Below are 14403 nucleotides of genomic sequence, written 5' to 3'. Positions count from 1 at the left end.
TTTTAAATTTGTTTTTTCAAAATTTTTTATTAAATTTTTGCTTTTTTTTTTCTTGTTAATTTGTAAACACCAGACAATGAAAATACTAAGGCAATCAATTTTCGGTAACGTTTTCGGTTTAGTCCAAAGTAAAAATTGTTCGAAAAACGTTCCGATTGATCGCTCGATAAATCTATCATGTTTGGTTTTCTTTGTTTCTTTTGTTTTAAGGAAATATGAACCGTGCACATAATTTGTTTTTTTCTTTTTATAATATTCGCTTCCAAAAAGTTTAATTTTTTTTTTGTTTCTTATCAAAATTACAATAAACAGAAAAATATTTCCAATATTATGAGTTAGTTTTTTTTAGTAGCATCTAAACAGTTATCCATTTTTTTATTTAATAAATTTTTTTCGTCAAAATTTTGTAGGTTTCTTTTCACGTTTTCATATTTTTTTTTGTGCAAAATCATTTACGTTTCTTATGTGTGTTCATATATTCATAAATAGTGCCTCTTCGCATAGGAGCGCCACGCGATCTACGATAATTTAATGTAGTAATTAACTGTGTGACAATGAACTAGTTAATGACGCCCATCACTTACAATTATTGCTAGTAGCAAACAAAATTAGTCATCGAGCCAGAGTCTTAACACTTTTTCCACCATGGTTACACTATACATAGACTATGTATAGAGTCACTCTGTTAGAGTGTGGAGGTGGGGGCTAGGTTCTATTTAAAAATGGAGAAATACCTCATGAAGTCGTATGACATTTTTAAAGGTATTCAAGTTAAAGGTTGCGAAGGATCGCACTTATTTCCCCGATAACTTCAAGTCTTTTGCAGATTACAGAAAACATCAGCATTGGGAGAAAATATTGTAGAAATGAAAGTGTTGCTTGTGGGCGGCCTAGACGTTGAATTGAATTTTGGCGTTTCTTTAATTAATTTTTAATTTTTAAATTTCATTTGTAGAGCACGATTCAGAGAAAAAGGATTTTTTTCATTTTAATACACAGTACTGTTAGGTCAATTTTAGACATTGTTCTATTAACTAAATTTTCATTTTATTTATACTTATTTACACAATATGATACCACCATCTTCAACATTCAACGGTTTTATTTACAAATTTTTGTTTTGCGACGAAAAAACATTTTTCTTGAATTTTTCTGGTCTCACCTAAATTTCTAGATTTTTATTTTGTATACTCTAAATGGACACAAATATATCACAAAGCTTTTTATGATTTTTTTTAAAATATTTTTCTTTTCTTTTCTTTTCTTCTCACTTACAGTTACTTTATGTACACGGAAATATCATTTATGATAAGTCAAAAGGTATCGAAATGGTTTGGCAGACTCGGACACGAAACTTGTATTGACTTTCCAAATGTATGTTCGTCGTTTAGGTGAAAAAAATATTAATTGAAAACAAAACAAAAGTGAACACGAATACCCACTGGCATCCATCCAAAGAACAAAGTGCAATGATCTGCCGACGAATATATTTTCAAAAACTCAAAGAATTCATTCAGTATTTTATTTCAGGCTATCTGTAACACTTTCATTAATCTTCCGATGAAAAAAAAAACGATAACAAAATAATTGACGAAAAGAGGACACGTGAAAATATATTGAAAGAAATGCAATTAATATAAACGTCCTGTCAATGCAATGGTTGGTAATGTCAGATATTTCTATCTCCGTCTGTATTGTAAAGCGTCCATCTGGAAAGTCTGTACTGCAATTTGTCTTTCTGGCAATGTGAGCCCAGTAGATTATTTCAAATTAAACTTTACCGAAAACGGAAATTTAACCGTCGACCAATTCAATCGCTTTCCATCTTTTCGTCTTTGACTTCCTTCTGTGCATCGACACTACTTTCAATGCCCTGACTTTCGCCGACACGTTGGCCTAACAGATGTGACAAACATGCAACAGCATCTTTGACCGTATGATAAATAATATTCTTAATTTGTAGCTTATCTTCATGGTTGGAATGCGTATCGGACAATTCACGGAATTCTTGTGTCAAATTGAAACATTGTGTTATGTTTTCCGGCGATACAAAGTCTTCGGCCACCTTAATGCAATTGTGCAAGTTTCTTACCTGATGCGGTGCACCAGCTGGTATAAATACGGCATCGCCCAAACACTGTGCAATTGGATAGCCTTCAACTGCATAGTCGCGATACAAACGTTCCCGGAGCGGACCATCCAAATACCAACTCTGGTCGTGGATGGGATCGTGTTTCGGTATCAGTTTGTCACCACGCTCAATGGCCACTTTGTTCAACAGATCACGAATTTTGTCCGCATCACGAGGTGCATAAATGTGCCACAAGGCACCAGGTAGTTCTTGTTTTTCGCGAACACGTCGACGTGTCAATATGTCACAACCAGCCTCATCGATGGCTCGATATGCTTCTTTCACGTGTGCATCGTCTGTATGTCCATCCTGTGGTATTCCAACATACACCATTACGTTGACCGCATCCGAAATGTCCAAATGAAGATTTGTAGTGCCATTGGCTGGATGCAAGGCGGACCCATACGCGTTGTACATTTTTGGTCCCAAATCGGGCTTCACAAAACAATCAGGCAGACGGCTGGCTAAATTCATTCGTCCACTTCGTTGTGTATAGTTTGCCAGCGGGAGATTACGCATCAAATCGACGAATCTTGTCGGTAAGATTTCGGCGAAATCTTCACCGGGCGGCCAGTCTTTCAGTTTTAATAACATTGGTTGACCTTTCTCATCTTTCAACCGTTTGTTCACATTGTCGAAACCATCCCAGAATCGTTTCATTGGCTGATTGGGTACGATGTTACCATTCAAGCAGTTGATGAGATCATTTTTATCTTCACCGAAATCACGGGAAAACGCTTCCGGCCGCCACAAGTCTTTGTCAAGATTCTTCAGTACGTCTGACACAATCACTGGCTGTCCACGTTTCCATTGTTCGGTGAAAATTTTGTAGTTTCCAGGATTCATTGGATCCAGTAAACGCAAGAGCTTTCCATCACACAACCACGTGTGAGGCACACCGGGATAAAGTGCCTTCGATTGCGCCATCAACATTACTCGTGACGGCATGAATCGTACAGACTTCCGACCGTTTACGTAGGAAAACTTTCGGCCAATATTTTGGATTTCCTCTTCGTCGGATTGCCATGTTGGCTTTGCTGGAGAGGATAATTGTGCCACAACTTCTGCAGCATTCTTTTTCGGAGGCTTCACAACTGTCACTGGAGAATTGGTTCGACTTCCATTCGGTTTCGTGTTGCCACTTGATGGTCTGATCAACAATTCACGTAATGTCGATCTATTGTCGTCGTCATCATCATTTTCTCCATTGTTCTTCGATGTTTCATCCTTTCCGCCATTCTTTTTTCCTTCGGACAGTGCCACATCGGCTAGCCATGACAAAGCAGATTTGTCGTCGTCTTTCTCCACTTTAACTCCATTGGACATCGGTTCGTCTTTCACTCCATTCTCGCTGGATTCTCGTACTGGCTCTCCACGTATAAGACTCTGAATCAATTCCTTGCAGGCGCCGTTCGTTGCCTTCGACGGCTGTTCTTTGCTCATTGGACAGTCACAAAATTGCGGAATTCCCCATAATGCCCTTGCTTCGTGCACTTTACGCCCGAGAGAATACAACGATTCACCAGCAACTATTTGCGTCAACATTAGTCGTTCTTGTTCGTGAGGAGCGCGGTTGGTACAATGCAGCCAGGAATATTCGTCACGATCGTTGTTCTTATTGTCTCCCCATTTCTTCATGTCACCGATTTTACGGCCCTGTAAATAAAGTTGTGATTAGGATGTGAGTGAACGACAAAGTTTGGAAATCCATCGTAAATACCTTGTAACAATCCAGACAAACAACAAATCCACATTTACCACACGCCCAGTGATAATTGAACAAAGTTGTCTCGCACACATCGCACATTTCTCGCACACCTTGAACAACTCGCTTCCAGGCAATTACTTTATCTGCGGAATGAAAGAGGGTCGTTTATCAACGAACTTGACAAACAAAATTTTTAATCAAAATCACGTACCGTCCGCCATATGATGGCTCATTGCGTCTTTTTCTTGTTGGTACAAATCACAGAATTGATCGCCAACCTGTGCTAGTAAGTACCGAGACATACGTAAGTCCAAATCTTTTGCAGGGTTTTCATCATCGGGCATCCACAATTTGAGATCATCTTCCAATGGATCCTTGTTTGGATCTGAGAATCCAGCGGTTGCTATCAACCCGTTTTTGGTGTACCTATATCAATTAGAACATTAGTTTGACGATCGGGAGAACGACTCGAAATCATTCCGCTCTCACCTGAGACGTCTAAATGCATAAAATCGACAGAAAATATTTGGTGTATTCTTGGAACGTTGATTTGGTGTCCAACGGCATTCTCTGCACTTTCCTAATTTGGGTGCAACTTCAAAGCAGGGACCGTCCTGTAACCAAGATTCACCAGTTTTTTTCAGTTGTGCCACCGGTGGCTTACGAAATGGATCTTTAGCGGGATTGCCTCGCTTTTTTCTTCTATGCGAAAAGGGAAAATCAGATAAATCGTTCGACCCCAAACCCATCGATTTGAATGACTCACGGTTCGTCTTTAAATGCTTTTGGTCGTCTACCACGTTTTCGGGCTGAGTCCCTGTCCTTTCCCGAATTTGATGCACCGCTTCCATTCGTTGGCTTCTTTCCTTGTGACGTACTCGTACCACTATCGCTGTCTTTTTCCGACATTGTCGTGTCTTTCTCACTATCACTATCTTTTTCGCTGTCACTCACAGGCGGCTGGAAAATGAAAATTTTATTTCGAAATTCATAAGATTAGCGATGGCTTTCGCACGTCACGTACCTTTTTCTTTTTATCTTCTAGAGGTTTTCGAACACTCGCTTTGCGTCGCTTTACGCCCTTTGAAATTTTTCGTTTCGGTGCCTTGCTGCGATCCTGGAATTAATAATAAAAATCAGTGAGAACAGAGTAAACGATCACGGGTCGAAGTGGGAGGACATTTTCTTTTAAAACAAGCGTTATATTGAGAAAAGTAAAATGAGAGCACGTTACAAGTATATACAACGCAATATCCTGAAATATACATAGTCCGATGAACCGTTCACACAATTACAACTTTTTGTTTGAATGAAGTGATAGAACTCCACTCGCAATTTTGTGATACGAATCCCGAAGGTGAATTATTGATATCGTGAAAAGTTTTATTTTTCCCTGTAGTTTTACGTTTGTTTACGTTACTGTCAATGCTATACCACGTAAAGATCTACTAGAATGAATGAACTTTGACAATTGTTTTCATTCATTCAAACATTTCTGTGCGGACGTGAGTCATTATTTTCCTTTGTTTTGGTAGCAGAATTAAGTGAAATTTTTAAACACCGTTTCAATACACATTCGAATGTAATCGGATTCTAGACGAAATTGTGCGTATCACTTAAATGAACAAACTCTGAATCAATAAAGAAAATCAACAAAAATCGGCTTAATTGCGTCACAATCGAATTTCCAAAATATTTTCCCAAATAATTTCTTTATCTTCCCGATATTGTATACACATTCGCTGGTCACTTTTACCTTTGATTTTATTTAACACAAACAAACAACAATATTTACAATTTGAACATAAACTTTAGCTTCTACACAATACACGGAACAATAATTACAACATTTTCAATCATGGCTGACGGTGAATTAAAAGAAATATGTCTTACGTTCTCAGCCGTATGCTAAATTAATGGCACCGGTTCGAAGAGAGAGTAATCAAAATCTATATTACGCTCAATATAAACACCGGGTGTATCCGAGTTAGTGTATTACATTTTGTCGGTTTTATTCTATTTTTTGAGTGGTTGAATAGGTACCGTATTTTTCACGTACAGTGTAATGTTTGTCCGCTATTCTGTTGTAATATTTATAAGGACGGCAAATTTTCGTTCACAGTTAGATTGACGATGCAAATATAACTGAACTGGTAAAATCATTCACAACTTCTCATCGTCGCCAAAAGATAAAGAGAGAAAAATCACTTTTCAATAAGAGAGGGGATTGGTATACCATCTCTTCTCAACGATGTACGACTGTGCACTGTGCCGGCTGGTACGGAAAATGAGAGCGAGGAAAGAAACGAAAAAAAGAGAGAAATCGGTAAATTTGTTAAAAGTCGAAGAAGAGAAGACATAAATGTGCCGCTAGCACAGCTTTAAACCAACAGTTCGGTATTGAATAAATATATTTTACGAAGCGAAGACTTACCTGATCATCACTTGAACTATCATCAAGTCGGTTTTCCGAATCTGAATTGTTGCCATTGCTAGTGACTGCCGTTTTCTTTATCGGCGGTTGAGTCTTAATCGGTGGCGCTGAAGAATTAAGAATCAATTTGTTAGTTCGCTCCGCAAGACACCGGCATTGGAAGAAAATGTATACCTGATGCTTTGGCAGTTATGTGTGACGCGCTGATGCTATTCACAGCCATTGTTCCAATGCTAGTAAAAGTGTGCGCCAATGGTGGGGAAGCTGTTGCACTATTCGATGCTGTTGTTGAAGAGGATGTCGATGATTCAGTCGTTGGCGTCGGGGATAATGGGATGGACAATTTTACACAACTTCCACTTGCTGTAATGCCTGTTGTGTCTTCGGAATCTTCACCAGTATGCCTTTGTAGCCAGGCTTTCTTTAGATGACGTGGTGCAGTGCCTAAGGCTAATAGATTGTTTTGTCTGAATATCAAAGTTTCGGTGGAAAGACGAAAGACAAGTACGATAATTACCTGGACTAGACGATTTTTCTGGCTGTTCACTGAGGAATTGTTTAGCAGGAGTCGCTGGTGCACTCTGTGCAGATCCAGGACTTGGTGAGGGACTAGAATTTGCACTGGAACATGGTCGAACACCACCATCCGCCGAATTCGTTCGTAGAGATTGTGAACTTCCGCTGAAAATACTATTAGGACTTTGTGACGGTGGAACATCCGATCCTGACGCTTCAGACGCTGGTTTTGGTGTTATTGATGTGGGTGGCTCCGATACAGGAACTGTTGTTCCACCCAACATTGGTGAAGACGTCTGTGGCTGATTTGGTTGATGGACTGGTACGTTAAGTGCTAATGGCAATGATTGTTGCTGAATTGGCGAATCAACTCGCTTCTTCTTAATGTCCAATGCAATAGGACTGCCAGCTGGGTGATGCATTGGTGTACCTTTACGTTTAGGACTAATATTGTCGTCACGATTTCGATCCGATACACCTAAATCTAGTGGTTGCGTTTGGAAAGACATTGACATTGGCATCTGTTGTGGTGCTAACATAATAATTCCCGGAGATCGAGACATCGGTAAAGGTGCAGCGGTTGCCGTTGGAGGTGACGTTCCGTGCATTGGATGTGACATTGTTTGTTTGACAGCTGGCGCTGGATACATGCGAGCAGCATCGTACATGGAACGTGATGAATGCGCTGGCGGAGGTGGACCAACTGGTGGTGGAACATAAACGTGCGGAGGAAATGTTGACGGTGAAGCCGATTTTGTAACAACGTGCACCGGTGGTTCGACTGGATTTGGACGACACAACGGAATGCCGCTAACAATGCCCGCACCACTAGGCTTACCATAAATGTGAGTTGGAGCCGGAGATGAAACTTTTGGCTTACTTTGAGACGTTCCATAATGGGGCATTTGTTGTTCTAAATTTCGTTGTTGTTGTTGTTGTTGCTGCTGCTGCTGCTGCTGCTGCTGTTGTTGTTGATGATGGAGCTGTTGCTGCTGCTGTTGTTGTTGTTGAATAATTTGCTGAACCTGTTGTTGTTGCTGCTGCTGCTGTTCAGCCACTTGCTGCTGTGCTTGCTGAATGTATATCGGATTTGGTGTAGGAATCGTAGGTTGCATTCTATAATCGTACATGAGATGCGATGGTTGAACTGAACCACCAGGAACTGTTTTATAGTGACTTTGATGTGAATTGTGTAGACCTTTAGAAGGATGAACTGACTGCATTGGCGACTGTCGATGGGTGTCATGTTTGACTATAACACCAGATGATGACTGCTTGACGTCCGACTTAAGTGGAGGCGGAATTGGGAGTTCAGTTTTTGCCTGAAATTGTTTAGTTGTTTAGCTAGGACTATGGAATTTTGCTGATCATCAACAGGCAAGAAGAGCACAGAAGTTCATAGGAATCTCATCTTTTCACACTTAATTGTTACGAGAGCATACCTTCATATCCTTGTGGTATTGTTGCTGGTAATTATATCCATATAAGGGATAAGCAACTACACTTGGATCAGGCTTTACTGGTTGGCTTTTTTCTGATGATTTCGGTGGCACTACAGGCATTCCACGATGTTGATTCGATTGATAGTCAGTGGCGTTGCTTTTCACCGAACGCTGAATCTGAGAGAAAGAAATTGACAATTAAATAAATTGGAACAAGTAATAACACCGCGTCCCGCTGTGAATGCGATAAGACCTGACAATAATTACGAAATACTCAAAACTAATTTGTTGTCAAACGAAAATCAACCCTAACTGCTTCATAGTTTCACTGAAAACTTCCGCAACAAAAACGACGATTGATATCTACTTTTGTCAACCCACCTTCAATCTACTCTTTTATATGCAACAACCGAACAGGAACTAAGAAACTTTAAATCGAAAGAGACTTTTTCAAAAAAAACTTTCCTCGATTCCAGGAATCAATATATCGCTAAAAGAGCTTTTCCATTCGTAATTGAACCAAATCCCTTAGACAGAAAAAAGGAAACTTTAGTGAAAATGTATAAACTCGGTATGTAACACCTAAGGAGAGTCCTCGCATTTGATTTAAATAATTAAGTGTTAAAATTTGAGATACGACGTCATAATATCATCGTATAAACAATGGTTCTTGTGAATAATGATGGTAAAAATTATAGTTGAATAGGTAAAAACCAACAACCCTCCTGTTCTATAGCCTCAACTTCAGCACAATAATCGAGGTATACAGACACATTTCTTTCTATTCACTAAAGTCTTCCGTATTTTCAAAACAAAAAAAAGGAAACAGAAACTCGAAAAACTTCCATAGAATTTGCATCCGCATTTTCTATGGCTGGGAGTATACAACGAACGTTTCCAATCTCAACATATCCAAACAAAAAAAAAAGAATCGCAAAAGAAAATGAAAAATTATATGGAAATCACAAAGAATTGTGGAACAAAAAAGAAATGATTTCCTTGAAAATCTAATTTATAGCAGCACACAACACAGTGCTGCACTATGAAAAAGAGTATGAAATCCGAATGGAATGTCTAGCGTATATATTGCACCAGCACCAGCCTGAAAGTTTATGAATTTTAACCGAATCCGACAAACACACAGTCTTCGTAACAACTTTTCTTCTTTGTTATGCACTGGCAAAAACTTTGAAAACTATTCTTGTGTTCAGAAAAGAAATTTCAAAGAATAAATTCAAGTGGAGTTTGTGCATGTTTCTTGAATATTTTTGGTTGCTTATTTCGGTTTATTTTCCAGTTAATCTACAAGTGCAGGAGCTAAGTTTCCGTATATAGTGTCCATTAATGGATGCAAAGTGTAAATGCTGGCAAAAAGTATTTGAAAAGTTATTATTTCGACCGTACAACAGGGCATACTTTCAGTGTGTTTTTGCTACTTTGGGAGTTCTGAATTTCTTACCAAGAAAAAGTTTTGTTTTTGCATATCTTTATCATCGAAATTTAGAAAATCCAAAGTAGAAAGAGCAGAAAATGTTTAACATTCGTTCCGGGAACTTTCTGCGGGCTTATTATGCATACTGTACGCGGTTCGTGTATGCTGAATGTTACTCAAATCTCTTGTTTAACAACGAGCGAGAAGCGTATGTGAAGTGTACGAGCCCATCTGTTTACCAGAGAAAGATGGATTCCACATTTTAAGTATTTTCTTTAGAATATGCTCTGTCTTTAGGATGAAGCTAATAAACTTGTGTACAGAAGTTAGGCTGACTTGTTTTCCGGTTAATGAATTGAAACGAATACTTGAAGTTAAATTTTCATGACGCTTGTAAAAACTTGAATAGTAAGTTGGGCAATCGAGTACAATATCTATAACTGGAGGAATAATTGCTTCTTTTAAGTTGAACGGATATAGACAGTTGAAATTTTACAGCAATACTGAGCTTCAATCCAACCAAATTTCTTTTCTTTTTTCTTCGCAAATTATGACTATTGAATCGCTTTTCATTGGAAAAGCAGACTTTTCTTCGTTCCTTTATAAAAACGAGCTGATAAATCCAACGAAAAAAAATCTTTTTTGGGAATAATTCTCCCGTAGCTAACAAATATAATAAAAGAACTCTTCATGCCAGTAATATATTTCCATGTTGGAACTCACTTATAGCACTAAACAGCCACCTAACAAAAACAGCAAAAAAAAAGAGGATAAAGAAGAACCACTTACTCCTTGTGACACATAATATCTCTGTTGCTCCTGCTGTTCTCTTTCTACAGCCATCATTCGATCATGTTCCGCTCTGCGCCGGTCGTCTTGCAGCTGTTGTGCAGGGCTGTTTGTGTTGGTTTGAGATTGGGCCATTCCAACCGACGGAGAGACCACGTGCGCTAATATACCATGTTGGTTTATATGCTGGGCTGTATGTTGTGGCGGAAGAGTATTCAATGGCCAAGCTGAACGCATTTGCTGGAAAATGGTAAAGAAAAAAACAAAAATAAATAAAGTGAAACATTGTTGATACAGTGGGAAAATATGTGTAGAGCATAACTACATGTATAACATGGTAGCGTATCACACACATACAAATCAGTACACGGACGGGTTTGGTAGATATGAGGAAAATATGCGATGGAAAATGTTTAGTTTACATTATGTATTGCGGTGGATCTAAATAGGTTTTTCACATTGGCTTGTTATTCTTTGGGAATTTTGTTTTCAAACAATTTTTTATTTTGAAAGATATTATACGGAATGAGAGTTAAACAAAAAGTTAAATTGTTTCGATCGCACAGCTTATGTAACAAAATGTTATCATAATCACATGGGAGTTACTGGGGCCAAATTGTTATTTTTAAGATTGCTCCTCGTTTGTTTTATTGATATTTAATTAGCCACAAATTTAGAATGTAAATGCATAGATGAATGTAGTCGGTAAAGATATGAGATTGCCAAATTATCACGACTTTAGTGATTAAGGTTTTGCTATTCACAGTTACTGCAAAAAGAAATTTCCTAAGTGTGTAAATGAGTCGCTTTGCACACAACGTGGCTTGCAATACGAGCCGAAGAAACTTGCGACTCTCAACCAGTCATTAGGCGCTATGTAGCAAAATATGGCAAAATTTTCGCTTCATAACCAATCCCAAATCAATGCTTGTCTCTTCTTTAAAGGTTTAGCCTCGATAGAGTATAAAAAAGATTTTAAAAGGGAAGCCCAACGACTACCCAACTTCTCGGTAGTAGACATTGCTAAGAAAATGGTCCAGGAAAATCTTTCGTTAGAAATGTAATAAAAATCCGAACAGTGAACAAATTGAACCTTTGTTCTACCTTGACTTGACGGTCGACTGAACATCGAACCACATAATTTTCAATTCTTTATTTTACTGAATATACCGACTCAGTGAGGAAAAACACCAAGACTTTGTTCATTATTCATTTTAATATAATCAGAAGTATGGACAAAAACGAAAAGAAAAAGTCACATTTTCTGAAACGTGCGTCCCAGAGCGCCTTTGCTAATATTATCAGAGTTTCAAGGCAACGACATTTTGGTAAGTGTGAGTGTTGTGAATAGTCAAATTTTTGTATCTTATCTCTTTCGATATTTTTAGATTACAAATAATTGTTGATAGGATCGGGTTCTAAATGTCAGTAAAGACTATGCGTCAGTTTACCTTTTGTAATACACATAAAGTCACAACAAAAGTTCCAAGTTCATATCATCAATCACTTGAGTTAATTGCGTATATGTGGTATATGTTCAATAAATATCTTCAGTCATTGCAAAAGAAAGACAAACACGTCTGAGTACCATAAGTGGGTCGATTAGTATATTTATCAAAATAATGTTTCAGCAAATTATCGTCAAAATTCTATTTGTATTTAAACCATCCCATTCTACCAAATTTTCATTGTTTTCCACTTTTAATAATAAATTTCTCATTGCAAGCACTTATACAACAAAATGTTTCCTTGTAACGATAAAAATTGCTCGAATAATTTATTGGATAAATAAAATGTAATACACAGCGGACGGCTGAGCGAGCGTGTGTAGGTTGCATGGATTCAGTTTTTCGTTGTTATGTACATAAAACAAGAAAAATTCAAATTTATTTTATATACTTGAACTACACAACACAGTTCACCATTAAGTGTGTGCGCGTTATATTTTATGGCCGTTGGTTTATTACACACAGTGTTTTTTATATGAAATGGACGTTTAACAAATCATAGATTTATTTATGGAAATATAATAGCGGAATAGACGTACAGACTTCAAATTTAATTGAGGCAAATTATGAAGCGTGAAACTTTGTGTATTTTCTTTATTGTGAGTGGGGAAAAATGGTATATATATGTAACGGTTGAAGATCTGTCACAAGGTGCTTAGATACTCATAAAAGGTCAATGGTCACGATTGTATAAATGTTTATTAGACGAACACTAATCGATTTGAGATTTGTTTATAATGAGCCGATGATGATTCTTTTTTACTTGAAAATTTCCAAGCAATTTCCACCTACGTTGAATTAATGAGGAAACTGTTATCTGTATAAAAATACGTCTGGTTTTAAGACTGGCTTCGTTCATCGTAACATTCTCGGAATTCCGAAAGAATTTTACTTCGTAAATCTTTTAGCAAATTTCAAATGTTATAACATTCGAATGAGCAGCGTTATATTTAAACATTTTGGTACCTGATGATTAGCTATTACACGTTGTCGTCCTATTAAATTTTATGGTGGCTGTTTCAATACTTTATAGCTTATGACTAGTTTTAATTCACAAAGTTATTGGTAGCTTCCGTTTGTTGGCAAGACTTAAACGAACTGGTGCTCACTCTAGAGCGTTGGCACTTTGACTAAGTATTTTTAAATGTCATAGCAATAAAACAGAACTACTTTCTACAACCGTTATAGGTGTAACATACCGAAGTCGCCCTTAAATAGGTATTCACTGCAGGCACTATATACCTGGTGAAAATATTTCCTTATTTCCAAATGATCAAAAGTGTACAACATATCAAACTTCCCATGATTTGCAAGGCGTTTCAGAATTATATTTCCATTTTTTAACGGAATTCATTGCATGCAAATAAACAGATCAACTTTTTTATTGACTTTGACTGAAGCAATAAGAAAAACGACACACCATAACATGACTGACTATATACTAAAACCATAAAAAAACCAGCGAAAGGAGTGAGAGGAAGAGGTAGAAAAAACGGAACACACACACGAAATCATAGGAGAACACGCAGACTGTAACGCGCGTTTGTAATAAAAATGACACACGAAATGTTTTCCACACTAAAAATTTAAATTTAAAATAAGACACGATAACACGTCATTCACTTGTGTACACTGGATGTAGAATTCATTTTATATTAGTTCTGATGTGTATTACGTATATAATACAGTTTGAATTCGTTTTGGGCTGTCGAGAACCAACCAGAAATAAATAATTTAAGTAAATTTTGATCACAATGTGTATTGAGTCATCAGCAACTTAAATTATCCAAACAGTTGTTCTGAAATCTTCTGTCGTCGTTTTTATGAGTAATTCTTTTCTGTTCAAAATTGCTCGTTGAAACAATACGTAGACACTGTTTCCCACCGATTTGTTTCAGTAATTATGAGTGTCCTATTAATACGAGTGAGTTACATTGTTTGGAGGAAGATGCTTAAATGTGTATTACCAATAACACCCATTCGAGAAAATAAATGTAAACAACAGTATATTACGTCCTTGCTTGTAAGTTTGTTGTTTTGGCCAATGTGAGCTCTGCAGAACGAGCCGAAGGTGAGTGGAGTGATCTGATCACGCAAGCCAAAACAAGTACATACGTAAGATATTTTACATGATTGTATACGGTAAGTGCATTTTCACTGACACAAAGAGTGACGGTAAGTGCACTTTACCATGCATAAGCATGAACAAGTTACCTAACACAATTCATTGCCGCTTGATCAATTGATCAATTTGTGCTAAACACAGCGAATAATTCGAATGTTAAAAAAATATTTGTGTCTCACCTCTAAAAAAAATTCATTAACGAAAGACCCGCAGTCAATACGAAAAAGACATTAAATTACCCAATCGTTTCTGCTAACTTTCATTAAATTAACAACTTCAGCCAAAGTATTTATTTACTGTGCGAAGAAGCAAAGCAAC

The 14403-nt window shown here is 37.4% G+C and overlaps 1 protein-coding gene across 2 annotated transcripts in view; it reads right to left on the bottom strand.

Moving 5' to 3' along the window:
- Nucleotides 1–439: 439 nt before the first annotated feature.
- Nucleotides 440–14403, bottom strand: part of LOC119076947 (lysine-specific demethylase 3A-like) — a 61766-nt gene continuing 47802 nt past the window's right edge. Inside the window, exons 3-13 of one of the 2 annotated variants that reach the window (XM_037183999.1) lie at nucleotides 10453–10692; nucleotides 8232–8408; nucleotides 6791–8111; nucleotides 6448–6723; nucleotides 6274–6380; nucleotides 4864–4956; nucleotides 4606–4799; nucleotides 4329–4541; nucleotides 4051–4265; nucleotides 3852–3982; nucleotides 440–3787 (exon numbers count right to left, since the gene is read on the bottom strand). In XM_037183999.1, coding sequence (XP_037039894.1) covers nucleotides 1811–3787; nucleotides 3852–3982; nucleotides 4051–4265; nucleotides 4329–4541; nucleotides 4606–4799; nucleotides 4864–4956; nucleotides 6274–6380; nucleotides 6448–6723; nucleotides 6791–8111; nucleotides 8232–8408; nucleotides 10453–10692 — 4944 coding nt within the window. In that variant the 3' untranslated portion in view covers nucleotides 440–1810. The remainder of the gene's footprint in view (nucleotides 3788–3851; nucleotides 3983–4050; nucleotides 4266–4328; nucleotides 4542–4605; nucleotides 4800–4863; nucleotides 4957–6273; nucleotides 6381–6447; nucleotides 6724–6790; nucleotides 8112–8231; nucleotides 8409–10452; nucleotides 10693–14403) is intronic. The other variant, XM_037184000.1, reaches the window with a different exon arrangement.

This window comes from Bradysia coprophila, unplaced genomic scaffold (assembly GCF_014529535.1).
Source record: "Bradysia coprophila strain Holo2 unplaced genomic scaffold, BU_Bcop_v1 contig_232, whole genome shotgun sequence".
Classification (NCBI taxonomy): domain Eukaryota; kingdom Metazoa; phylum Arthropoda; class Insecta; order Diptera; family Sciaridae; genus Bradysia; species Bradysia coprophila.
This window is presented reverse-complemented; position numbering and strand designations above follow the sequence as displayed.